Source organism: Artibeus jamaicensis, unplaced genomic scaffold (assembly GCF_021234435.1).
Source record: "Artibeus jamaicensis isolate MK-2021 breed Jamaican fruit bat unplaced genomic scaffold, CSHL_Jam_final contig_3290, whole genome shotgun sequence".
NCBI classification, from domain to species: Eukaryota; Metazoa; Chordata; class Mammalia; order Chiroptera; family Phyllostomidae; genus Artibeus; species Artibeus jamaicensis.
Window position 1 is genome coordinate 576520 of NW_026521779.1, and position 25514 is coordinate 602033.

The 25514-nt window shown below is 51.1% G+C and overlaps 2 protein-coding genes across 4 annotated transcripts; one reads left to right on the top strand and one right to left on the bottom strand.

Annotated features, from left to right (window-relative positions):
* The first annotated feature begins 502 nt into the window (after window positions 1-502).
* On the top strand, window positions 503-9750 carry PALM3 (paralemmin 3). Of its 2 annotated transcripts, XM_037145804.2 has the most exons (8): window positions 503-699; window positions 2223-2376; window positions 3111-3159; window positions 4153-4233; window positions 4799-4938; window positions 5090-5174; window positions 7206-7242; window positions 7353-9750. In XM_037145804.2, exons 2-8 carry the CDS (start codon window positions 2342-2344, stop codon window positions 9497-9499), a joined length of 2574 nt encoding a protein of 857 aa, XP_037001699.2. In that variant the 5' UTR covers window positions 503-699; window positions 2223-2341; the 3' UTR covers window positions 9500-9750. The 2 variants fall into 2 exon arrangements, with proteins under 2 accessions (XP_037001699.2, XP_037001698.2); XM_037145803.2 differs by lacking the exon at window positions 2223-2376 and having other exon boundaries at window positions 7353-9749.
* Window positions 9751-9878: 128 nt separating this feature from the next.
* On the bottom strand, window positions 9879-25181 carry IL27RA (interleukin 27 receptor subunit alpha). Of its 2 annotated transcripts, none has more exons than XM_037145806.2 (14): window positions 24979-25181; window positions 24452-24569; window positions 21618-21775; window positions 21378-21535; window positions 17219-17378; window positions 17057-17130; window positions 16230-16413; window positions 15944-16132; window positions 13572-13673; window positions 13341-13499; window positions 11434-11559; window positions 10976-11069; window positions 10712-10859; window positions 9879-10587 (listed from the first exon to the last, which is right to left on the bottom strand). In XM_037145806.2, the coding sequence occupies exons 1-14, from the start codon at window positions 25076-25078 to the stop codon at window positions 10345-10347; spliced, it is 2013 nt and encodes a 670-aa protein (XP_037001701.2). In that variant the 5' UTR covers window positions 25079-25181; the 3' UTR covers window positions 9879-10344. The 2 variants fall into 2 exon arrangements, with proteins under 2 accessions (XP_037001701.2, XP_037001702.2); XM_037145807.2 differs by having other exon boundaries at window positions 10712-10805; window positions 24979-25179.
* Window positions 25182-25514: the final 333 nt, after the last annotated feature.

Below are 25514 nucleotides of genomic sequence, written 5' to 3' on the forward strand. Positions count from 1 at the left end.
TGAAGGCCACTTGATCTAATTCTCCCACTTCACAAAAGGGGAAACTGTGGCCTAGAAACCTGGGGTGAGTTGCCTACAGTTGCCCAGAGCCCAGGTCTCCTGGTTCCTATGGTGCTCAGAATCCTTTAGCTGGATCAGTCCCTCCCTCCCCACCCCAGAGCCAGGGTCCCAGAAGGGAGGGCAGTAAGTACTTTGAGAGAGTAGCCAACATGTGCGGTGTGCAGCGATGCTCGCATGCACGTGGGGGATCCTTGGTGGGCAGGCTAGACATGAGATAGCTGTCATGCCAAGTAGCGCTGCCACTCTCTGGGGGCAGGGAGCGGTTCTTGACTCCCCACTTGGGTCCACATGCCCCACCACACATGTGAGAGTGTATTTACCAGGAGGCAGCCAAGTGCAGCAAGGAGGCCAGTGGCTGGTAAATAATTTATCAGGACAGCTGATAGTTCCTCCCCAGAACTGCCTGCCAGCCCCCAGCCCCCCTCGCCCCATGCACCTCCCGCCTCCCAGCCCAAACCAGCTGGACCAGCTCTCCCGGTGCCTGACCGCAGCCCCCCCTCCTGCCAGCCAAGTCACAGCCTCCAGGGCACCTTCGGGCGGGCAAGCGGGTGGTGGGTCCTGATCTCTCGGAGACCAGAACGTGGGATTCTGGGCGGAGATGGCCCTGCAGAGCCAGGTGTGGTCTCCGGCCACACCCATGTAAGTGTCCAGGGTCAGGGGGGCAGGTGGGCAGGGCCTGGGAGGGGTTCATGGGGGACACAGACCTTTCCACCGGGGTGAGAAGGACCAAGGGGGAGTGGAGAGACACCAGCAGCCAACCTTAAAGGCTCTATGATGTCCCCCTCCCCAGAGAGTCAGATGAGCGAAATGAACCTCTACCCTCTTCTTTTTGGGGATTTTCCACTGGCAGGCTTCAAGCCTAAAGTCCAGCCCGGGGTGGTAGGGGGACAGGGAATGACAGAGCCCCTCGCTCAGCGTTTTGCCTCTAGGAACACCCCTGAGGATCTAGGGTGGGAGGAAACGCTTGAAATCCAACAGAAAAAGTTTAATTGCTCCTAAACTGGGGAAGATGATGGCAAAATTGAAATGATCGCTTGCTTAATGAAATGGCCACCAACTGCTCCTGGTGGCAACAGGCCACTATGAACGCTGTTCTTGTAGAGTCAGAGATAAATCATGTGGAATGCATGTACAGACCATTTTAATATTTGAAGTAGGAGGGCCTTTTAAAGTAGGAGGATGACAGGGCTTCAGAGGTTTGTAAAAAAAATTCTGGAAAATGGGCTACCCAAGGAACCCCAATTTGGTTTCCTCACTCTTTTGGGTCCCCCATTACATTATTCACCAACTACAAACCTGGTTGCCTAGCAATGGGAACCTGATCCCCCCCAGCAAGGAAGAGGCCAGGAGATTACATCTTGGGGATGGGACAGCAGAAGGGGCACTTCAGCCCTCCTCCAGGGGCAAACCTATTTAGCAGGGGGTCTGGCCTTCCTGCAAATCATGACTTCAGCCCCCTGACCCAAAGGAAATCACAGACCCCCCCCAGGCTGATCTCTGGCCTCTTGGCTGCCAAGATAGGGTGCTGGACCCCACTTCTCTCCCTCAGAGTTCCCAGTGTTTGGGGCCTGAGAGCTTCCAACTCCATTCTTGACTCAGTGATCTTGGACACGTCTTTTTGCCACTTTCTGGAGGCAGAAAGTGTCCCTATCCATAAAATGGGAACAAGAATATTACTTACCTCTTAGGATCTGTGGGAGGACTCAGTGAGTTATATAGGTAAAGCATTTCAGAGCACCTGGCACATGGTATGCACTGGCTAATGGTTGGCTGATTTTATTCCCAGTTGGAATGTCAACTCAGCAATGAGTCAACTACAGTGTCTCAAGATCAGGGCAGGGAGGAGGAGGGGAGGTAGCTGTGGTAGCCTGTTGGAGGCCCCACAGAGCACTTAGAGCACTATATATAGTAAGTGCTAAATATGTACTGATATTATAGCTGCATGGTGTGGCCACAGGAGATCTGGGAGGCCCTGCTTGAGTTTGGGCAACCAGGCTAATACAACAGTGTTAGTGCTCAAATTAATAAATGTTTGAGGGCTTATCCTGTACGCACTCTGGCCTAAGAGTCCAGGACAACAAGCAGATAGATATGTCCTTCTAGCTACTGGCCTGGGAAGCACCTGCACATAGCTGGTGCTCAATGCATGTCCATGATGATAGGTTGATACAGCGATGACTGTCTACTAAGCGCCCTGCAGTACTACAGTCAGATTCCAGTTTCCAGAGGGAGCCCAGATGGGCCAAGGGTGGCCCTGGAGGCTGTGAAGCAGGATCCTGGGATGCTGCAAGGAGGACAACGATGGGAGTATCTCAGGTTAAACCTTAAATAGCAAATCCTCCTCCCCTCCTTTCAGCTCAGAGTCCAGGCTAGAGAGGCAGCATGACTTGGTGACCCTTGCCTCCTGGGGGGTGGCAGGGGACGAGGGCAGCTCTGGAGTTACCATGGCAATGGCAAGTGTCCACAGTGGTGGGATGGACACTTCTCTCCCCAGACTCCCTCACCCCCAGAACTTAAGGGATCCTGGGTAGGAGCCAAAATCCAGAGAGGGTTTGGAATTGGAAAGAGACACAGCCTGTTGGGGGCCTGGCAGGATTTGAGAGTTTCTGTAGGATGGACTGTGAATAGTTATTATAACTAATAATAAGTATTATTAATCATGGGAATTATTAAAGGTATTATGAATAATAACTTTTGCTACTGCTTTTGGAGTACTGTGTCCTAAGTTTTTTCCTGCATGGATACTTCCTTGTTAGGGCATCTCTTTGCAAGGTCAGGCTCAAGTTATCCAGGCTCATTATACAGATGAGGAAACAGGCTCAGAGAGGTGATGTCAGACCTAGGAAGGGCTTTAGCTCAACTGTCATGGTCTTTGCTCCTGCCTCCCCAATTCCTCCCAGGTGCAAAGGGGAAACAGAGGAAATGCTGGGCTCTAGTTGCTTCTCAAATGGTTCAAGGATCTTGTCTCAGAGAAAGGCATTCAAAAGGTCAGTCTGCTGAGGGTGGGGTGGTAGGAGACTGCCTCCGAAGCCTCTGCCCTCTCTCCACAGGCCCATGGCCGAGAGCTCCCTCTACCGGCAGCGACTGGAGGTCATCGCGGTAAGTGACGCTCTGTCCGTGTGCCCGGCCCAGCGCCCTGGGCAATCCCAGCCTTGCCCCCGGCCTCTTTCTGGCCTCCCTGGTATCCTGGGGAGATAGCCTAGCTTCGTTAAAGTGGAGGAGCAGCACCCTCAGTTCCACACCTTCCTGGGGCGTCCCACGTACATCCTCAGGCCCCTCCCCTCTCCAGTTCCTCTGTCTGGTCACCGCCACCCCCAAAATGATGAGTCCGAGGGTCTCCCCCCGCCCACGCCTGCACATCCAGAATCTGCATCATCCAATGCTGCATTTTTGAAGCTTGACCTCTTCCAAACATCCCGTGTGTAAACCCCATTTCTCACTAACCATCTCGCTAATCTCTCTGAGCCCCCCATATCTAAATGTTCATCCCTTTGGACTCCAACCTTCTGACCCCATATTTGTACCCCCTTTTAAAACCTCCCACCTCACTAGCCCCATCTGTTTCCCACCTCTGCACCCCATTTCTCTGTCTCCCACTTCTGCATCTCCATCTCTCTGGACCCCATCTCCACAGCCCAGTCTCACCGAACTCCCATGACTGCACCTCCATTCCGGACCCCATACCATTAGTCACCTCCCTTTGATTCCCTTATCAGGACCCCCATCTCTGAACCCCATCTCTCTTAAACCCCATCTCTTTAGCCCCCACAGCTCTGTCTCCCCTCTAGATGCCCATTCCAAGGTTTGCCCACCACCCAGTCACAGACCCACCCCCTCTTTCAGTGAGGGCCAGGCCTCCGCAGAATCCGGGGCGCGGCAGGCCCCGCCCCCTCCAGCCCCGCCCCCACTGCTGCTGAGTCAGCGCCTCCGCAGCCCCCTCCCCGCCCCGGTCCCCGACGTGTGCTCCACAGCCCTGCAGCCCCGGGATCCCCCCGCCGCCCCCCATCCCCCCGCTCTAGTCCCACGGAGGAGGGAGGGCGGAAAGGGAGGAGACGGCCCCGCCCGGCTGGCGGCAGCTCAGTCCTCGCGCAGGAGAAGCGGCGGCTGCAGGAGGAGATCCGTGCAGCGCGCGGGGAGCTAGAAGAAGAGAAGCTCCGCGTGGAGCGGCTCAAGGTTGGTGGCAAGTGGGGGCACCTGCCCAACCTGGGCCAGGGAGTGGGGGGAGGGAGTTCCTGTGAGCGTCGGTTCGCAGGACCATAGGACCCTCTGTCTAATTATGGGGGAGCAGCTGGGGCCACTGGTCCCAGGCTTTGGGGGTGGCTGTCTTTCCCTGATCGTGAGTGGGTGATGGTGGTGATGGGGATATCTGTTCCACCTTTGGGAAGAATATGGGGACAGTGAAGGTATCTGTCCAACTTTGGGGTGGGAGGAGCCAAGAAAGACATTGATTTCACCTTAGGGGATGTGTGCCCCATTCTGGAAGGATTGTGGAGGTTGATGGGTGTTTTTTTCCAGCCTGGGGAAGCTGTGTGCTGGTAATGGGGTGTCTGTCCCACCTAGCAGTGTTGAGGGGGCAATGAGGGCATGTATCCCAGACTGAGGGAGAACTGTCTGTCCCATCTGGGTGAATACGGAGCTATAAGAGCTATAAGAAATCTGCCCAGCCTGTGAGGCAGGGGAGGGAGAAGGGACCTGCACAGGGCAGGGAAACCCAGCTGGAGCCCCTTTCCATGCCCAGAGAAAGTCTCTTCGGGAGCGGTGGCTAATGGATGGGACCGAGGGACATGAGGGACCAGAGGACACCACCTTGCAGGACCCTCAGTCCCCTGAGGGCCAGGCACAGGCCCGCATCCGGAACCTGGAAGACAGCTTGTTCACGTGAGTGGGGTCTCTGCCTGCCACGTTGGCCGCTGCCTGGCTAGGTCAGAACCCTGGGCCCGCTCCCAGGAGGTGGCAAATTGAGACTGTGGTGGGGGTGGGGGTCCAATGAGTCTAGGGACTCAGCTCCCAACAGCCATTTTTCTTCCAGGCTCCAATCTCAGCTGCAGCTGTTGCAAAGTGCGTCCACAGGTGCCCAGCACAAGCCCTCTGGCAGACCCACCTGGCGCAGACAGGTAAGCAGGAGCAAAGGGCTGGGGATGGGTGTGGCCGCAGGGCCCCAAGCAGATCCTCTCTACAACTCCAGTTTAGATGCTTGGTCTTCTGCTACTTCTTTGCCCTGTGGTCTGGGGCAAGCCACGTTCCTTACCCAAGCCTCAGTTTCCCTGTCTCTGAAAATAAAGTATCGGCACACATCTGGAAGAGGTGTGGAGGGAGGGTCCACGAGTCACAACTTAGCAGCAGAAACAGGCACAATGGAATGTTTTAATATATAGTTGCTAGTATGGTGCCAATGAGGAAGGAGGGCAGAAGATGTGGGAGAGGCTTATGGAATTCGGCCTTAAAGGTAGGAACAGACCACCATGAGATGATCTTGGGATCTGAAGCATCTACACAGGTTTGGCATTTTTCGTTTGTTTGCTTTCAGTTTGGTAACACCTTAATTAATGCCACACACATAATTTTAAAAACAGGATACTTTACAGTAAAATCTGGTCATCTGGGTAGTCCTTGAAGTCCAAAACTCCAGCCACATTTGGGCCTGGCCACAGTGAGGTGTGGGTTTTTCACAGTCCCCGCCTTTCCCTGATGTGTTCCCTTAGCTCCTAGGTGCCTATCACAGGCCAGAGAGAAGACCTGTTAATTGTCATGGGAAGCACTTGTTGGAGTTTTGGTATAAGCCAGAAGTTCCTTGCCAGAGATGCACAAGGCATGCTTCCTGGCCCATGAGAGCTCACTGTCCAGATGAGGAAATGGGGTACAAAGAGTCTGGGAGGGGGGAGCCCTGGGCATGGGGAAGCTCAGAGAAAGCACCTTAGGGAGGTTGAAGATTCAGGAAGGCTTCCTGGAGGCAGTGACATCCATGTTGAATCTGAGTGAGAGCCAGGTACAAGGGGAAAGGTAATTCCAGGCAAAGAATAGCCTCTGTAAAGGCATGGAAGCTAGAAAAAGGAGATTAGGATCAGAGAACTGTGAGGGGATCCATGAAACTTGGCCCACACTGTCCCTGAGCCCATCTTTCTCTCCCTTCTTAACTCCACTCCAGCCACACTGATCCCCCGTCTCTGCTCCTTAAACTTGTCCAGCTTATTGCAGCCCCAGGGTCTTTGTGTTTGCTGTCCTCTCTGCCTGGAATACCCTCTCCCACTTCTTAACTCAAGGCCGGCTCTTCTCCTTCAGGTCTCTGTTCAATGTCACCTCCTCCCAGAGGCCCTCCTACATCATATACCTAAAGAAGACACCCTGTCACCTCTCAGACACTCCTAAACCCCTTGTCCTGCTTTTTTCCCCTGCCATTATTATTTTTCACTCCCTGACATGATTTATTTATACTTATTTATGACCTGCCTACTCCCATTGGAATTATATCACTCCCCACCTGAAGTCACTGTCTCCCCAACAGTGACATCCCTGGCAAGCCAGACTGCTCTGGACCACACAGTTGAAGGACCAGGCACACTAGGATGGGGCCGTGTGGGCAGCTGGAAATATGTCACCAGCTCTGGGGCCAAACCCCATCAGCAGCCAAAGCCCTTGGAAGATGACTACCCATGCCCCTCAAGTGCCTTGGAAAGCAGAGGACAGGTCATCAACATGCCCATCACCTCTGGTTCAAGCGCTTCATTTTACAGATAGAAAAACAGAGGCCCAGAGAGGACAGTGCCTCTCCCAAGGTTACATAGTAAATGAGGGGCAGAATGGGGAGGGACCCAGCTCTCCCATCTCCCAGTACAGTATTCTCCCCTTCTACTATGTATTAGAACATACAGTTTGGAATGTATGTTCTAATAGCCAAAGGCTTAAGTGTCCCTTGGTAGCAGACGATACAATAGGTCTCCGATACAGAATATTAGCTGCATGACACTACTGTGTGTGAGTGGAGGACAATAAGTCGGGTGAGGAAGGCTCAGATGCAGTAGAAGTTTTGGTCCTGAAGGTAATGGGGAGCCATTGAGGGTGTTTGAGCAGGGGGAGGGGTACCTGCATGTAGGGGTTTAGAAGTCAAGACGCGGGGTGGCCTGACCTTGTCTCTGCCATTCCTGCAGGGTCACCGTCCACTCTCCCAGCCCACTGACGAGGCAGGTGAGTATTTGTGCCTCTAGGTATAGGGGCCCAGGAGGAGGGGCCTGAATCTGGGTGGTCTCAACCTCAACTGTTTTGCCCCACCCCCTATTCTCCTCTGACTTCCTCAGACCAGACTGATCTGAACAAGAGAGCCTCCCTGCCAGCAGAACCAGTGGGCACGTCCCTGGAGTACCTGTCTGAGTCCAGAGATGAGGCTCTTGGGGTTCTGCCAGCATCAAGGAGGGTCCCTGGGGCAGCAGGGGCCTCCTCAGAAGCCAATGGCCCCTGCCCCAGACCCAGCCCCACTCCGGAGCAGGAGCAGAGTCAGCTGGTGACAGCATCTGAAGGAGGGGTGAATGAGGCCAAAGGAGGGGGCATGGTGAAAGTGGTGTGGCAGGGGCTGCGGGCCACAGAGGACTGTGCCAGGGAAGCCACTGGCCCAGAGCTGGAGGCTAAGGTGGAAGAGCTGGTGCTGGAAGCCATTGGTGACAGGCTGGAAGCCATTGGTGACAGGCTGGAAGCCAACCACCCAGAGCTCCCATCCTGGGTGAAGGAGAAGGAAGACAGGGGTGTTGTGGAGGTGGTCTGGGAAGGGGTGGGAGGCACAGAGGGCAGTGACTCAGAGGCTGCAGGGGAGACAGGCAGGGGCCCACAGACTGCACAGACCAGCTCACTGAAGCTCCAGGAGGGACTAGTGGGAACAGCTTCTGGAGAAGGGGAAGGGGCCCTCAGGGGCAGCCCTGATAGCTTCAGGCAGGGGGGCTCTGGAGGGGAGGAGGGATCCTTCATTTGGGTGGAGAGGGTGACCCTCAGTGAGGAATGGGAGGAACTGCAGGTGGAGGGGTTGGAAGGGCCGAGGGCACTGGGAAGGGAGGGAGGAGATGAGAATCCTCCGGAGGTGGAGAGTGGGAGAGGGGGGGAGACCTGGGAAGTGGAGAGGAGACAGGCAGAGGAATCTGTGGGCACAGGGAAGAAAGAAAGTGAGGAAAAGGCAGGGGCAGAGTCGGGGGGCGTGGAGATGTCAGTGGTAGTGGAAAGGAAAGGAAGAGAGGAACCTTTGAAGCCAGAGAGGAGAGAAGGTGAGGAAAAGGTGGAGACAGAGAAGCAAGGTGGTGAGGAAGCACTGTCAGCAGAAAGCAAGGAAACAGAGGAACCTTTGAGGGCAGAGAGGGAAAGAGGTAAGGAGCCATTGGGAGCAGAGCAGAATGGAGGTGAGGAAAAGCTGGAGGCAGAGAAAGAGGCTGAGGAACCATTGGGAGTAGAAAGCAAGACAGCTGAGGGATCATTGAGGGCAGAGAAGGAAAAGTTAGGGGCAGAGAAGAAAACTGAGGAATCATTGGTTGTAGAGAAGAAAGGAGATGAAAAAAAACTAGAGGCAATTGAAGAACCATTGATGACAGAGACAAAGGGTGAGGAGTCACTAACAGTAGAGAAAGCTGGAGATGAAGAGCCATTGGATGCAGAGAAAAAAGAGGAGGAATCGGTGAAGGCAGAGAAAACAGGAGGTGAGGAACCATTGGAGGCAGAGAAGACCCAAGAGGTCAAGGAAGATGTGAGTCTAGAAGAGCAGAGAAAGTCAAGAGGAAAAGAAGGTCAGACAGAGGAGGTGAGTGAGGCAGCAGCTCCCCTGGAGGCCAAGGAAGAGTTAAGGTTGGAGGAGGAAGGACCACAGCCACCTGTGGGGAGCAAGGAAGAGCTAAAGTCGGAGGAGGAAGCACCACAGCAACCTGTGGGGGCCAAGGGAGAGCTAAGGTCGGAGGAGGAAGGACCACAGCAACCTGTGGGGGCCAAGGAAGAGCTAAAGTCGGAGGAGGAAGGACCACAGCAACCTGTGGGGGCCAAGGAAGAGCTAAAGTCGGAGGAGGAAGGACCACAGCAACCTGTGGGGGCCAAGGGAGAGTTAAGGTCGGAGGAGGAAGGACCACAGCAACCTGTGGGGGCCAAGGAAGAGCTAAAGTCGGAGGAGGAAGGACCACAGCAGCCCCAGGAGAAGCAGAAAGGCTCCCTGGAGAAAGAAGCAATGAAGCCCCAAACCCCTGCTGAGGGCCAGGACACCTTGGGAGATGCCGCCCCCCTCTTGGCAGAGACCCCAGCTCCCGAGCAGCCCACCGAGTGCCAGCCACTGCTTCTAGTGGAGGAGCCCAGGGCCAACCCCAGTGCCCACCCCGTGCCCACCTATGCACCTGCCCAGCAACCTGAGCCATCTGCTCCTCCTGAAGGTGAAGAGGCAAGTGGCCCTAAGCAAAAGACGTGCCAGTGTTGTGCGGTGATGTGAGCCTGTGCCCTCCACCCCACGCCTCATTCCTTTCACAGCTACCTCGGCCTCTTGGCATCCAGCAGAGGGTCCCAGGCACAGACAGGGCAAATGAGACTGGCCATGGCATCTGGGAGCCTGCTGGCCCACACATCCACCTCTACCTGGGCTGCCAGATCCCTTGCCCACTGCCTGTAACCCTGGCCCCCTTCTCCAACTAAGCCTTTATACTTGAAAATAAAACGTTAAGGCATTGGGATAGCTTAAATGTGTGTTTTTGGCACAGAATCACTGTACTATCTCCTGGTGGGAAATTGAAGCCTTCACTTGGCTAGAATCAAATTATGAGTCAGTGACTATTACAAGCGCAGCTGCTGTAACAAAAGATCTCAAGCTATAGTAACTATAAAAACATAAATTTATTTCTCTGGGTGGCTCTGATCCATGCAGTCACTCAGGGACTCAGGTTTCTTTCCACTTCTTGCCCCCACCTTCCCCTTGGGTCTGGCTGAAGCTAACTCATGCCATGTCAATGTTCTTCCAGCTCATGGGAAAGGGAAGAGAATATGGAGGAGCCCCACACAGTCCCAGCTTCGGCACAAGTCACTTCTGCTTACATTCCATTGGTGAGGACTACATGCCTGGACCCACCTAGCTGCAAGAGAGGCTGGAAGTGAACCCAGCTATAGTTTTGTTACAGTAGAAGGACAGATTTGGGGAAGTGGCTACCACTCTGGATTTTGTATATGTTCTTTTATTCCTTCATCCATCCATACATTCCCTATAGGGCCAGGTCCTCTTCTGTAGAGGTCCTTCAATCTCAGGTCTTCCTGGCTGGGTATCCTTCGGTGAGTGGCTCTATGTCTCTAAGCCTCAGTGTCTTCAGTTGTCAAATGAGTACTCCTCTCCTGGCCTGGTTCAGGCCAAACCCTGGGGCCTGGGGGCAGAGGGCCCAGTAGGCCCAGCTCCTCAGGTGTGGGTAGAAAGTGTTTCTCATACCCAGAATCAAGCTGGGAGGAGGCCTGGGGGTGCTCTACAACTGGCAGTGGCTCCATCTCCTCCACCTCCAAAGTGGGCGAGTCCCTGGGGGGCTGGGCCTGGGGTATTTCCTGGGAAGAGAGATAGGTGAGATTATGGCCCCCATTCTCCATCAATGCTTCTACCCACTCCCCCATCCCAGCATTCCCCAACCCCCTGAAGGTTCCCAACAAGCCAGTGAGTGTTTCTGCTCACCTCTACATAGGGCTTGCTGGAATTGCTGTTGGCAGGATCAGGGACTTTCTCCCAGACCCAACGGGGCAGTACCTTGTGCTGCAGGTGGAAGCACCTGGAAGGCAGGTAAGACTCAGGGAACAGAATCCAAGTGGCCAGATACTGATGCCTAGGTTGCAGGAACCAGGAATGTCACAGCCCTGGGGTATCCCCTCACCCCAGAAGCTCAGTTATTGCCCAGTTGCTCTTCCCACTGTGCAGAAGCCCATATATTGACTGCCTCACCTTCCAGAGGTAGCCAGGCTTATGCCACAGCATGTCAGGAGCAAGCCCCACAGGAGAATGACAACTGGCAGAATTTTCAACTTTAGGGTATTATCTGGGGGAGAGGGGCAAAAGAAGAGTCAGACACCAGGAGTGTGGAGGGGGCAGGTAAGGCTCATTGATGTACTGGGCTTGGGTGAGAGAGATGGATAAATGAGCAGGACTTATGAAAATGGGTAGGAGCTACATGTGGGGAAAATCTTGGAGTGGGAGTGGGGTCTGTGAACAGAGCAGTAATCGGTGAAAGGTCAAGGTTAGAGGTGGGTGAAATGGTCAGAGACACATTTCCTAATAACCTACAGTAGTACTTAGCAGAATCAAAATGCATCATCAATAACTATCCCCTAAGGCCAAAGGTTGCCCAATCACTGAAGCCCAGAGAGTCATTCCATGTCCCCTTAAAATGGAGCAGCCCCTACCTGGCAGATGAAGCCGGAGGCTGGGACCAGGAGGGCCCTGTCCTGCGATGGTGGATGCCATCATCCACAGCTCACAGGGACCCCAGGGAAGGTTGGGTAGGGTGATTTTCTGGGTTCTTCCACTCACTGAAGGACAAACCCAGAAAGGTTAGGGAGATAGTCAAGTCCTACCTCTGGGCCTTTGCATGTGCTTTCTCTCTGTCTGTGACACTCCCCCAGATATCTACAGGGCTCCCTCCTTCAGGTCTTTGCACAAATGTTGCCTCTCTAAGGAGACCTTCCCTTACCCCATCACATACAAAATTTCATCTTCACAACCCACCTTTCCTGCTTTATTCTCTACCCAGCCCTGATCACCATCTGACACATTGCTTAGGTTATTATTATATACTTTGTTTATGCCTGTATTTCCCCCATTAGAAAGTAAGCCCCACAAAGGCCACATTTCCAGGACCTGGGTCAGCCTGGCATATAGAAAGCACTAAAAAAATATATAAATTTAATAAACAAGAATAGGTGAGTACCACATCCCTCACCTGCACAGAACCCAGTAGAGGGAGACCCCTTAGACCCAGGGTGGACATTTGGACCTTCCAGAGCTATTTTTGTTTACTTTTTTTAAACTGGATTGCTTTTTTAAGCCAAAAAAGGAAGCAATTTTTCATTTATCATGGGATTATAGGAGACATGAACAGGGATCAAGATATACTGCCAAAGAAAGATGCCCAAGTTAAGTCATCAAATGAAAAAAGAAAGCTGCAAAACAACACTGTCAGATTCATGGGCCAAACACTACCCTACAACATGGTACTCTTTTAATAATAACAATAGGTATAATTTTTAACCTAATGACATATGTGTATGTGTGTACATGTTTGTAAGATACAGTCATGGAAAAGTACACTAAGAAAGTAGGCTTTATCAATTAGGGACACATGTGAAGTACTGAATGTTTTGGGATGGAGGGACACCAAAGACTTTGGGGAACAAGTGGGGGCATGGGGTGAACTGAAATAAGATTGGCAATATGTAGGTAATTGCTAAAGCTGGACGGTGGTGGGCATATGAGGATTTGTTATATTCTCCCTTGAAATCTTTAAAAAACCAATATACACATAGGAAAACCTGGAAGCTCTGTTGTCCATATCAGTGAAATGACAAAAATGCTGATATTCTTGAATGATATGTGCCTGCTTTTGGAACAAGCACAGACAATTTTTGTTATTAGGAAAGAAAAGGGTAATCAAGATGCTTTATAAAAAAGAATTTGTGGCCTTGGCTGGCATGGTTCAGTGGATTGTGCACCAGCCTTCAAACCAGGGGGGTTGCCAGTTCAACTCCCAGTCAGGGCACTGTCTGGGTTGCAGTGAGAGGCCACCACACATTGATGTTTCTCTCTCTTTCTCCCTCCCTTCCCCTCTCTCTAAAAATAAATAAATTAAATATTTTTAAAAAGTGAAAAGGAATTTGTGCCCAGAATAAAAATTTAGTCTACACTCAAAGGTATGAAAAAGAAATAAAAATCATATGTAATCCTACAATCCTGTCGACACTGATGGAAATTTATTTCTGCCTCTGCTTTGCTCAATGCTGGGTTTATTTTACAAAAAATGGAACCATCCCACACAGTTTTGAATCCTTCTATCTTTTTCACTTAATAAAATTTGACAGGCATCTTTCAATGCCAATAAATATAGATTGGAGTCTTCATTTTTAATGGCCAAATGACAGTACATTACACTGAAAGCCACCGGGTTTATTGTCCACTAGGGAACTGATAACATCATGCATTCTCTCACGGGCTGAGAGGGAACCAGATGGGCCCATCTGAGGACAAGAGGTAAAGCAGACTGATAGGTGGGTCTTGCGGGGGCTGGGAGCAAGGGACGGGAGGCAGAAAAGCTCACCATTCATGCAGACAGAAGGCCCGGTCCCACTCTGTGCACACAAGGTGTAGTGGGTGAGACGGCCCCGAAGTTGGTGCCTTGGGACCTCTCCCCACGCTATGGTGGGGATCCCTGGGGGCGCATCCTGGAGTCGCCAAAGCGCTGGGCCTACTAAAGGTGCTGCGGAGAAAGCCAGTGGGTCAAGGTCTGCCGCGGTTCCAGGACCCTCCATCTTCCAGCCCCATAGCTTACCTAGTTCCTCTCTGAAACTCCAGACTGGGGGAGCAGGGTACAAGCCCCTGGGAGAGACCGCCGTCACTGTGATTCGATAGGGGACCCCTTCTTCGAAATTCCCTGGGATGGGGGCGGGGTAGGAACAAAGACCAGTTCAAGGTGGCTCCTCCTCCCCCACTCGTTTCCTACGTAAAAGGAGCCTTCATTCGTGTTTCCAGACCGATATGCTGAGATCAAGATCTGGGTGTGAGTCACTTATCCAGGAAGTATACCCAGAAAACACCCTGGGAGCCAGTGGGGGAGCGGAACCGGTAAAGAAAAGCAGGGAATAAACAGTGCGTTGGAGAGTAAATTCCCAGTGTGCACGACGGAGGTTCACTCCCACTAGTGACCTCTGGGAGGCAGCAGAGAGCACGCTACTGAGACCCATTCAGTTCCAGAAGGGAGCTGGGATATTTATACACCAACCCTTATTTGTCATTGGTCCGGGCTGCATCTGAAGCGGCTTAACTCCCTGAACTTCCAGCCTTCTGCTCAGGCAGGCAAAATGCTTCAGGGACCAGGAACAGACCTCAGGCCAGAAAATGCTGGAGGCTGGGAGATGGTCAAACACCAAGCTAGGGTGGGGGCCCTGATCCCATCCATCACAGTTAAGTGAGGTTCCTGCAGTCCCCCCTCAAAACTACTGCTGCTGCATGGCCTTCCCCAACTGGGAATTTTCCAGAATTAAGGCTCCTCTTCTTTTGTCCATATATACTTACCGGCCTCAGGACTCCTTCCTGCATTTCTCACTCAACCTCTTCTCATGCTCTACCAAGTTCTTAACCTCAAGGAAGGATTCCCCAGTGTCAAGCCCTAGCCTGGAATTCATTGCTGGACCCAAGACCCGACATTTGAGTCTCCTAGACAACCGCACCTGGATAAGCCTCTCAGGTGCAAACTTATCAAATGGGTCCCAAAAATTCTGTTCCAAGACCCCCCAACCAGAACTTGCCTGCTTCTCTCCCCTCCTAAGTCCCACCTGGTGCACGCCTCCTCATCTCCTGCCTGGACAAGCACAGTTCCTTCTTTCAGCTTCTACCACCCTCCACTCAACCTTGTCTGTTCCTCCCCCCACAGCAGCCAGAGGGTGCCTGTGAGCACCTGAGTCAGTCCACCTCCCTCCTCTGTTCAAAATCCTCTATGGCTCCCACCTTACTCAGACAAAAAAAGGCAAAGTCCTCCCCATGGCCCAAAATGCCATGCACACTCTGTCCCATTACCTCTCTGCCCTTACCTCCTCCCACTCTCCCTCTCACTCATTCCAGTCCTGTCACACTGGTCTCCTTACTGACTCTAACACATCAGACATTCCTGCCTCAGGGCCTTCGCACTGTCTGTTCCCTCTTGCTCTCTTTTCACCTCCTTTAGGCCTTAGCTCAAATGCTACTTTCCCAGAAAGGCCTTTCCTAACCTTTCTTTCTAAAATAGCAACTCTTACCCTGGCTGGTATGGCTCAGTGGATTGAGTGCCAGCCTACAAACCAAAGGATCACTGGTTCGATACCCAGTCAGGGCACATGCCTGGGTTGCAGACCATGTTCCCAGTTGGGGACGGGCTGGAGGCAACCACACATTGATGTTTCTCTCTCTCTTTTTCTCTCTCCTTTCCTCTCTCTCTAAAAATAAATAACATTTAAAAATAATAATAAAATAGCGGCTCTCCTTCCCTCCCCTTACACTGACTTATTTTGCCCCAATTACACTATAGGTACTTGTTTTGGTTTCATTGGCTGCCTGCCCCACGAGAATGTTGGCTCATGAGGGCAGGAATGTTGCGGAGAGGGAGAGTGGAGTGATGACTTAGGGTTTGGTTTCAGGAGCCTGACTGTCATTTAAAGCCTAGTTCTAGCCCTGGCTGGGTAGCTTGCTTAGTTAGAGCGTCATCCCAATTGGCCAAGATTGCGGGTTAGATTCCTGGTCAGGGCACATACTAAAATAAGTGAAACTAAAAATTGATGTTTCTCTGTCTCTGTCTCTCTCTCCCCACCTGTCCTCTCTCTCTAAAATAGACAAATAAAAATTTAAAATAAATAAACAAATTCTGGTCCTACCACCTATTTGCTGTGAGCCCTCAGGTAAGTTATTTAACCATCCTGGGCCTTTCTCATCATTTGTAAATCAAGCATGACAGTAGCAGAAACCTATTTTATAAGGAAGTTTGAATAATTTACTGCTTATGGTAAGTGCCAATAGCTATCACTGTATACCGGTGTCTAGAACAGAGCCTGACACATGATGGGTGGTCAATGAATTAATGATACTTTAAGCATAACACTCTTTCCTGCATACCCACCCATTAGCCTGCTCTCCAAAAGCTGGGATGGGAGCCCAGGTGCACTGGGGCCTCACCTTGCAACACAGCACTGAGGTTCCCAGGGGGAAGCCGGACCCAGCTGAGGTTCTCCAGGGGCTCTCCATCTCGAGCCCAGTCCACCACATGTTCCTGTGGCTCCCCAGACCCCTGTTGCCAAGTCACCAGCAGCTCTGTGCTCCCAGCAATGCTACTGACCACCACACCACGAGGGGCAGAGCCTGAATCTGGAGGACAGGAAAGAGAAGCCTCAGTTGCCCTCTCAGGAGGCCCCCTCCTGAGCACTTCCAGGGCACTGAGTGGAGGAAGTTCACAGCCTCTTACCCAAGCAGACCAAAGAAAGGTTGGTGAGAGGCTCCCAGCTTGTGGCACTGACGGCGGACACTGCAACCCACTCCGCCTGGGTTGGAATGGAGGAGCTACAGCAGGGAGTCTCCTGGGGGATCAGTTCCTGACCTTTAACCTGGAACCAGACTCTATAGCTTGCCTGCACACAGTGCCCTGGGGCCTGAGGGATGAAAGAAAGAAGGGATTAATATCTCCCATTTATCAGCCCTGGCTGGTGTGGCTCAGTGGATTGAGTGCCGGCCTGCAAACCGAAAGGTCACCAGTTGGATTCTTGGTCGGGGTACATGCCTGGGGGCAGGCCAGGGTCCCGGTTGGGGGTGTGCCGGGGCAACCAATCAATATTTCTCTCCCTCTTTTTCTCCCTCCCTTCCCTTCTCTCTGAAATAAATAAATAAAAATATTTTTTAAAAAGACATGGGCCCTGTTGTTTTGTTCTTTGCCATATGTACTAGAGCTAGGGCCTAGCAATGCCTGGAACACAGTAGGTACTTAACAGATTTGGATCAGTGAGGACTATGGTACCCTTCCTTGTCTGTCAACTCATAATGCCCATCTGACACTAGCTGCTGTCCCCACTGGCTAGAACGCATGTATCCATCTTCCTGTTTCAGCTCAGAGCTCCCAGATGGTGGAGGTATGCTCTGGGCCCAGCCCTGTGTCAGGACCTTTCTGAGCATTCCCCTCCTTTCAGCCTTGAAGCAACCTCAAGAGGGCAGTACAGTAACTTCTGTCTTCTTTAGGTCATTGTAGTTACAGCTTTCTGGTCATGTGGCAGAGAAATGTAACTGGTCCCCACAACTCACCTTCCACAGAAGCAGGGATTTCTGTCCACCCTGTGTCCCACAGAGGTTCCCTGATATCCACACATCTTTTGGAGCTGACAAGGGCACAAATGAAAAGGGCGTGACTGGACAGACCTCCAGGAGAGGGGATGAAGGTAGAGGGGTAAGCCAGGAGAGCCTTACCAGAGAGCAGCGTCTGGAAGGACAGAACGGGGCTCCACTCGCCCCACAGATCCTCCTCTTTCTCCATTCGGCAGCGTCCTGACACCTCGTAGCCAGTGGCTAACTCTAGGTCCTGGATTTCAACAGGGGTCAGGGGTATGGACTTCAGTTCTGGTTCCAGCTAGAGAGAGTCAGGAGAGAACAATGAGCCCGAGAGCCGAGTTGACAGTATTTGATCTCATATGTCATCAGGGCAGCCAACTACCTTGCTTTGCCTGGGACCGAGAGGATTCTCAAGACATTGGACTTTCAGTTCTAAAAGTGGGACCTATGTGCCAGATATAGCAGTAGGTATTAAATTATATTATTACCACCATTTTACAGGTTAGGAAAACTGCAGTCCAGAGAGAGGAAGTGACTTGCCCTGGGTCATAGAACTGGTGAGTGCTGGAGCTCAGGTTTGTACAAAGGCAATCAGATCCCAAAGTCTGCAACTCAGCATTGCTCTGAATGGCATGAATAATCACAATGACAAGTCTGCTCTATGTTATGGTGTTCTGCATCAAAAGCTGTGGCTTAAAGACTTGGTTATCCAGGGGACTTCCGCCAAGATGGAGGCATAGGTGGATAAGCCGTGCCTTCTCACACAACCAAGTTTAGAGACAACTAAATATTAGCAACAGAAAACACAGCCAGAACACAGAAAAATTGAACTTTTCGGAAGTCTGTTAACAACAAATTCTTCGGCCTGACCGCGTCATAACCCAGCAACTCCGAGTGGCCCGGCCCAGGTGAACCACCTAAGGCTCTGCTCCTCACCCAGCCGGGAAACAGCAGAGGGTGCTGTCATTTCTCCGCTCTGACCACGCCCCCACATACAGCGTCACAACCCAGCGACCTGGGAGTCCAAGGCTCCGCTCCTCACACTTAAAGGGCGCGAACAGACCAAAAATGGCTCAAGAAGATCTCAAAGCCCCAGATATAAATCTAAGCGATGAAGAAATAGCAAAACTCTCAGACGCACAGTTTAAAACACTGGTGATCAGGATCCTCACAGAACTGGTTGATTATAGCCACAAATTAGACAAATATATGAAGGCGAAACTAATTGAAATGAATGGAATTGCACAGGACACCAACAGCAATGAAAAGGAAACTGGGACTCAAATCAATGGAGTGGACCAGAAGAAAGCGAATAATGGCCAAACAGAAAAGAGCCAAGAAGCAAGAATTCAAAGAAATGAGGAGAATCTTAGGAACCTCCAGAACATCTTTAAACGCTCCAACATCCGAATTATAGGGGTACCAGAAGGGGGAAAGGCACAGCCACCAGTGGAAAACTTATTTGAACAAATAATAAAGGAGAATTTCCCCAAGCTGGCAAAGGAAATAGACTTCCAGGAAATCCAGGAAGCTCAGAGAGTACCAAAGAAGTTGGACCCAAGAAGGAACACACCAAGGCACATCATCATTACATTAGCCAAAATTAAAATGAAGGAGAGAATCCTAGAAGCAGCAAGAGCTAAGGGGACAGTCACCTATAAAGGAGTCCCCATCAGACTGTCAGCAGATTTCTCAAAAGAGACCTTACAGGCAAGAAGGGGCTGGAAAGAGGTATTCCAAGTCATGAAATCCAAAGACCTACAACCAAGATTGCTCTATCCAGCAAAACTTTCATTTAGAATGGAAGGACAGATAAAGTGCTTCTCAGATAAGATCAAATTCAAGGAGTTCATCATCACCAAACCCTTATTATATGAAATGTTAAAGGGACTTACCTAAGAAAAAGAAGTTAAAGAAACATGAACAGTGAAAGGACAGCAAACTCACAGTTATTAACAACCACACCTAAAACAAAAGCAAACTAAAAGGACAGCTAGATCAGGAGTGGAAACATAGAAATGAAGATCTCAAGGAGGGTTAGCAACAGGGGAGTGGGAGGAGGAGAGGGGGGGAGAAGGTACAGAAAATAAGTAGCATAGACAGTAGATAGAATCTAAAGAACTTGAGACACATGGACATAAACTAAAAGGGGGGTAATGGTGGGGACGGGGGGGTAGGGTGGAGGGGAATGAAGAGGGGGAATAGAACAACTGTAACAGCATAATCAATAAAAAAATTAAAATAAAAAAATAAAATGCTTCTAAAAAAAAAAAAGACTTGGTTATCCACAATATTCATTCTCCCTTTCTTCCTCTGGAAATAAAAGCTCTCAGTATCAGTTGGGAGCATGGCTATGAAGAATAAAGACTACATTTCCCAGCCTCCTTTACAGTGAGGTGAGACCATGTAACTAAGTTCTGGACACAGATATGCACTGAAATGATATATGCAGCTTCCGGGGTGTGCTTTTATGGCAGGCCCCCCAGCTCCATCTGGGGTCCCACTACCCTGGGTTTGTCTTCCACCTTCTTTCACGTGAGCTTGGGAAAGATGCTTAACTTCTCTGATGTTCAGCTTCCCCGTCTATGAACTAGAGATCTTAAAAGTGTCTGTTATGTAGAAAAGGTTGGGGGATTTATCAAGATAATCCCTGCTGACTGCTTAGCCTGGGACCTGATGCTCAGCAGGTCTCAGAAATGTCAGCTGCTTTTATTCTTTTTGAGTGTTTAATGAGAACCAGGCCCTGCTCCTCAACTGTAAAAGGATGCTAAGTGCTGTTATTCTTATTTTAGGGTTAACATAAACTATTTGAGTACTTTATTCATCACAAAAATGTCCAAAAAAGTTTATTGTTTCTCAAAAATTCCAAGTGGAAAATGGCCTCCAGCCACAGCTCTTGGTTTTCGGGCTGTCCAATTCCACCCTCTTCCCCTTAATGACCCACACACAGACCCACAGGCAGGGACAGCTCTGCAGCCCTAGCCCACCTGAGTAGGTACCAAAGAAAAGATCTCCATTCCTACTCCCTACGACCAGAACCAGGCCAGGTCATTAAGAATAAATCCATTTTAAAACCAGAGGGGGGAAATGAAAGGACAAAGCCAGCCCCATTTCCTATTGTGGCACCATTTGCCCAGCAGGCCTGTGACCTTGTTAACCACGACTGCCCTTTCACTCTTCTCAGCTCCACCCCAGGACTAGAAATTTCTGGAAGAACAGAACTAACCGCTCTCTACAGCCACAGGCAGAAGATAACATTGGAACACACTGCAGCCTCCTGTTACAAACTACAGCCAAGGGCCACACAATAGCAACCCCACACCCTACTTTAATCCAATTACAAGCCAATGAAAGCTCAAAGCCGCCACCCCTCAATGCTGGTACATCTCTCCATACCATGTCCCTCTCCTTTCTTGGAGGGTGAATAAAAACTTTGTTTTCTAAAATTAAAAAAAAATTCAAGTGGAATTTGGATTTAGACTGCATGAAATTTATAGATTTGGGGGGGTAATTTTTAATTTAAAAAAATTATATATATTTATTGATGTCAGAGAGAGAGATGAAGGGAGAGAGAGAAATATCGATATAAAAGAAATATCAAAGCCCTGGCTGGTGTAGCTCAGTGGATTGAGCACGGGCCTGCGAACCAAAAGACTGCAGTTTGATTCCCAGCAGGGCACATGCCTGGGTTGCAGGCCAGTTCCCAGCAGGGGCCAGTTCCCAGCAGGGGATGCACCAGAAGCAACCATGCATTGATATTTCTCTCCTTCTCCCCTTCCCTTCCCTTCTAAAGATAAATAAATAAAAATAAAAATAAAAAAAGAAATATCAATTGAGGAGAGGGGGAGGGAATTTCAGGGGTAGGATTTGCAGGAACGACTATAAAGGACACATGGACAAAAACTAGGGGGGTGGAAATGGAGGGATGGCTGGGTGGGCTGGGATGGGAGTAAAAGACAGAAAACTATACTTGAACAACAATTAACATAACAATTTTAAAAAAAGAAATATCAATTGGTTGCCTCAACTGGGGATCGAACCTGCAACCTAGGCATGTGCCCTGACCAGGAATCAAACCCATAACGCTGGGTTTACAGGATGACGCTTCAACCATACTGGGCCACACCAGCCAGGGCAAGGGGGTAATTCTTTAGTGGAAGAATGAATATGTATGTTCAGTTCTCTTGCGTGGATGCAGACAGATTCCAAGGGCAGGTAAGAAGTGCCCCTGGGCGTGGCCTCTCATCTAGGGATGGTGCCCTGAACAGTGTGGGGGGAAAGCCCCTTTGACACTCACCGGGGTCCAAGCCATCTGTTGGCATTTTCGGTAGTGGAACTGGCAGACCAGGACCTTATGCGGTGGCCATGCAGGTGGGGACCAATGGACAGTGGCCTCCAGGGGGTCATCTTCTGTAAAATCCACATCAGGGTCCAGATGGGGGGCCTCCGGCTTCACTGAGGAGGGGAGGCCAAGGTACATGAGTCGGGGCCTCCAGCACCAACCCCTCCAGGTAGCATCACCCCTCCTGCCTGTTACTTTGTGTCTCCAGGTTCACGAGGACTGGGGGCCAGAGAGGCCGGCCTGCCTTGGCCCCCCAGACAAGGAGCTCATCCGATGCAGTGAACCGTTCCCGTGGGATGGTCACCCAGCTCTGCCCGGTTGGCACTGCCACAGTCCAGGTTCTGTTGGAATGACTGTGAGGAAAGATGCGGGAATTGAAAGGAGGTGTACACAGGGCTGGGCCCAACTCACAATAACAACTGCTCCACCTGGGTTCAAATATCAGCTCTGCTGCTTTAGAGCTGTGTGACCTCAAGCAAGCAACTTAACTTCTCTGTGCCTCAGTTTCCTTATCTCCATAGAGGGCAATAAAAGTACCTGCTGACAGGGCTGAATAGAAGAGGGGAACCAATGTGATAATAAATGGGATGCATGTATAAGACCATTGGGTGCACAATACATGCTCTGTAAACATTGGTTACTGCATTTATTGAGTATCTACTCTATATGTACATTTATGTCTATGCAACTATTCAGTCAACAAATATATATTGTGCGAGCCCAGCTGTAGAAACTGAAATAGGACTATGACCAGAGCAGGTAAGGACGAGTTCTCTGCTTCCCAGTGGCGGAGGCAGATGAGAGACATCAGTATATAACTGATGGTGATGTGAGTGATATAAAGAATAAAGTCAAGCAGGGTGAAGAGGATGCAGTGTGAAGATGGCGTGAGGAGTGACAGTTCTATTGTAGGGAGGGTAGTCTGGAATGACCTCTCAGATGAGGAGACATTTGAATAAAGCCCTGAAGGATGTGAGGGTAGAGCCATGAAGAACATTTTAGGGAGTACAAAGACCCCAGGGGAAACAGCCTGGCGTGTTGAGGAAGAGCCAGGTGCCCTGGCCCAGTGTTCCAGTCAGTTGGAGCATTGTCCCATACATCCAGACCTCAGGGAGGACTGGCTTTTGTCCTGACTGAGGTAGGAGCCCTGATAAGCTGTGAGCAGCAGAGGAGCAATGAGCCCTGATTTGGACGTTCACAGGTGCCCTCTGGATGCTGTGGCCGACCGTAGGGTTGAGGGTGGAAACCAGAGCCCAGGGAGGAGGAGGTGACTGCACTGTCCAGGATAGCAATGATGGGAGATGAACCGGGTGGGTGCTGAGGAAGTGGGGAATGCCAGATTCTGGATTAGATTTGAGGTGGGGCCAGCAAGGCTTGCTGATGGATCAGATGTGGGTGAGGGAGAGGAGCTGAGGAAGTTCCCAAGGACTGAATTTCAAAGGCTCAAAACAAGTCCTTTATAAAAACAACAACAAAAGCACACGTTGGTGAAGATGTGGAGAAATGGGAACACTCATACACTGCTGGGGTGAATGTGAAAGGGTGCAACTGCTGTCGAAAAGTCTGGTAGTCCCTCAAAAAGTTAAGCACAGAACTGCCGTATGACCCAGCAATTCCACTCCTGGGCATATACCTACCCAAGGGAACTGAAGACAGGGACTCAACAACTTGTACATGCATGTCCATAGCAGTGCTAGTCACAGTCACCACAACCCAAATGTCCATCAACAGAAGGATGGATGAACAAAACGAGGTCCATCCATACAATGGAATATTACTCAGGCATAAAGAGGAATGAAGTTCTGCGATGTGCTATCATGTGGATGAACCTCATACACATTATGCTCAGAGAAAGGAGCCAGACACAAAAACCAATTGTGTATGATTCCACAGATATGAAATGTCCAGAGCAGGCAAGTCCACCGAGACAGGAAATACACTGGTGGTGGCCAGGGGCTGGGGAAGGGGTGGGGAATGAGTGCTCACGGGGATGGAACTTCCTTTTGGGTGACGGAGATGTTTTGGAACTAGGTAGAAATGGTGGTTGCACAACACTGTGAATGCACCAAAGCCACAGGATTGTTCACTTTAACACAGTGAATTTTACGTTGTGTGAACTTCACCTCATTAAAAAAAGGAAAAATCCTTTTCTGACTCCCCAATTCTCTACCAATTAAAACTAGGTCCCCTTTTGGAGGTGGATGGTGATGATGGTTGCACAGCTACATGAATGTCCTTAATGCCATAGACTTGTATACTTAAAAATGATTGAGGTGCCCTGGCTGGTGTGGCTCAGTGGATTGAGTACAGGTCTGCGAACCAAACGATTACGATTCCATTCCCAGTCAGGGCACATGCCTAGGCTGCAGACCAGTTCCCAGCAGGGGACCCACGAGAGGCAACCATACACTGATTATTCTCTCCCTCTCTCCTTCCCTTCCCCTCTAAAGATAGATAAAATCTTTTTTAAAAATGGTTGAGGAAAAAATGGTAAACTTTATATATGTATTTTACACCATTAAAAAAAAAGCCAGCCCCCAACTCTGGTTCTTACTTTTCAATGCCCTTTTTACTTTTTCAAATTTGAAATGATTTGGAGTTTCCAGGTGTGATTCATCGTGAAGGAATGGTAGTTGCCCCTTGGACTGTGGGCCCCCAGAGGACCAGGCTTTCTGTCTGTCTCTTTTACTGCAGCGTGTCCAGAGCGGTTAAGCTACTTGCCTAAGGCCACACAGCAATAAAAACATTTTCTCTTCACCGAGTGCCTCACTCAGTGGATCCTCAGAACCAACCCTGGGAGGCAGGTTTCATTTATCACTGCCGTGTGATAGTAGGAGAGTCTGAGAGAGGGAGAGTGGTCCAGGGCTGTGCAGGAAGGAAATGAGGGAACCTGGCATTGTTGAAGGGCTTGAGAGTTGGGGAGGACTGGGGGCAGGTCTCCAGGGTCCTCTCAACCAAACAAGGAGGGGACCTGGAAAGTCACCCTGCGCCAAAGTCTCAGTTTCCCCAAGCCACCCCATTGTACTCACTACTTCTGGCTCTGGAGGTACAGCATGGACGGAGCTCCCAGGTCTCCAAGAGACTCCCACGAGCAGTTCAAGTCGCCCAAGGGTCCAACACCATAGCACCCCAGGGGCCTGGGGCTGCCTAGAAGGGAGGTGGGAGGGTCCTAGTGAAGGGGATCAACTCCCCCAGCCGCCTGCACAGCCCAGAACCTGAACGTCCCCCAACTACTGAAAATCGTGGAGGCGATAAGGTCTCTTATAGAAGTGAGCAGGAGCAAGAGGGCCTGGGCACCTCTACCCAGGCTTTGTGCGTAACTCCTCCCCTCCCTCAGCCAGCCACATCCTGTTACCACACCAAGTGCCCCCCACTCCTGGGCTCTGGCTTCCATCCCCTGCCTCCCATTCCCCGCTCTTTTCTTCACCCCATCCTTGCCCAAGGAAGAGCAGAGTAGCGTCTGCACATCTGTCATTCATTCCACGAACTTGGAGCTCGCCCTGGAGGATTTACGCTTTAAGGGTGACCGCGCGGCAGAGCTCGCCCCAGAACTCACCGTGAGGACTCGTCCGGTGGAACAGCAGCAACAGCAGAGGCAGCAGCGCCAGCTTCTGCTTTGGCAGCAGCCGGCAGGGGGCGGCCCGGGCCCCCCTCATGGCCCCCACCAGTTTCCCCCAGTACCCTCCCCCAGGCAGGCCCGGCCCTGCTGGGCCCCGGCGGACTTGCCGCGGGTCTCGCTCTCGGGATCCAGCGACCCAGCGGCAACCAGCGGCAACGGGAAGCCGAGCCACCCCTCCCAGCCGCCTCCGCACCTTGTGCTCGGGTCCGCCCCTTCCCCCCCCCCCACCCGGCAGCGGGAAGTCCCCGGGGGGGGGAGGGGGAGGGGGTAGGCGGCCTGGGGTGTCTGGGGGAGGTGTCAGAGGGATGGGCCTAGCTCTCCTGAAACTGAGCGACCCCAACAACACACATACCGAGGAGTCCTTTGCAACTTTTATTATTAGGGTTGGAGAAGCTTCTCATGTGTCTCCCTACCCAACCTCTCAACCCAGGATATGAAAGGAACTCAGGGGTCTCAACACCACCCCTGAGGTC

Coding starts and splice junctions, on each gene's coding strand:
- PALM3 (XM_037145803.2), top strand. CDS start 659: ATGGCCCTGCAGAGCCAGGTGTGGTCTCCGGCCACACCCAT. Junction 4,939..5,089: donor CTGGAAGACAGCTTGTTCAC/GTGAGTGGGGTC, acceptor TTTTTCTTCCAG/GCTCCAATCTCAGCTGCAGC. Junction 7,243..7,352: donor CCAGCCCACTGACGAGGCAG/GTGAGTATTTGT, acceptor TGACTTCCTCAG/ACCAGACTGATCTGAACAAG.
- IL27RA (XM_037145806.2), bottom strand. CDS start 25,078: ATGAGGGGGGCCCGGGCCGCCCCCTGCCGGCTGCTGCCAAAGCAGAAG. Junction 21,536..21,617: donor CGTGAACCTGGAGACACAAA/GTAACAGGCAGG, acceptor TCCCCTCCTCAG/TGAAGCCGGAGGCCCCCCAT. Junction 13,674..15,943: donor CCTCAGTGCTGTGTTGCAAG/GTGAGGCCCCAG, acceptor CCCCCATCCCAG/GGAATTTCGAAGAAGGGGTC.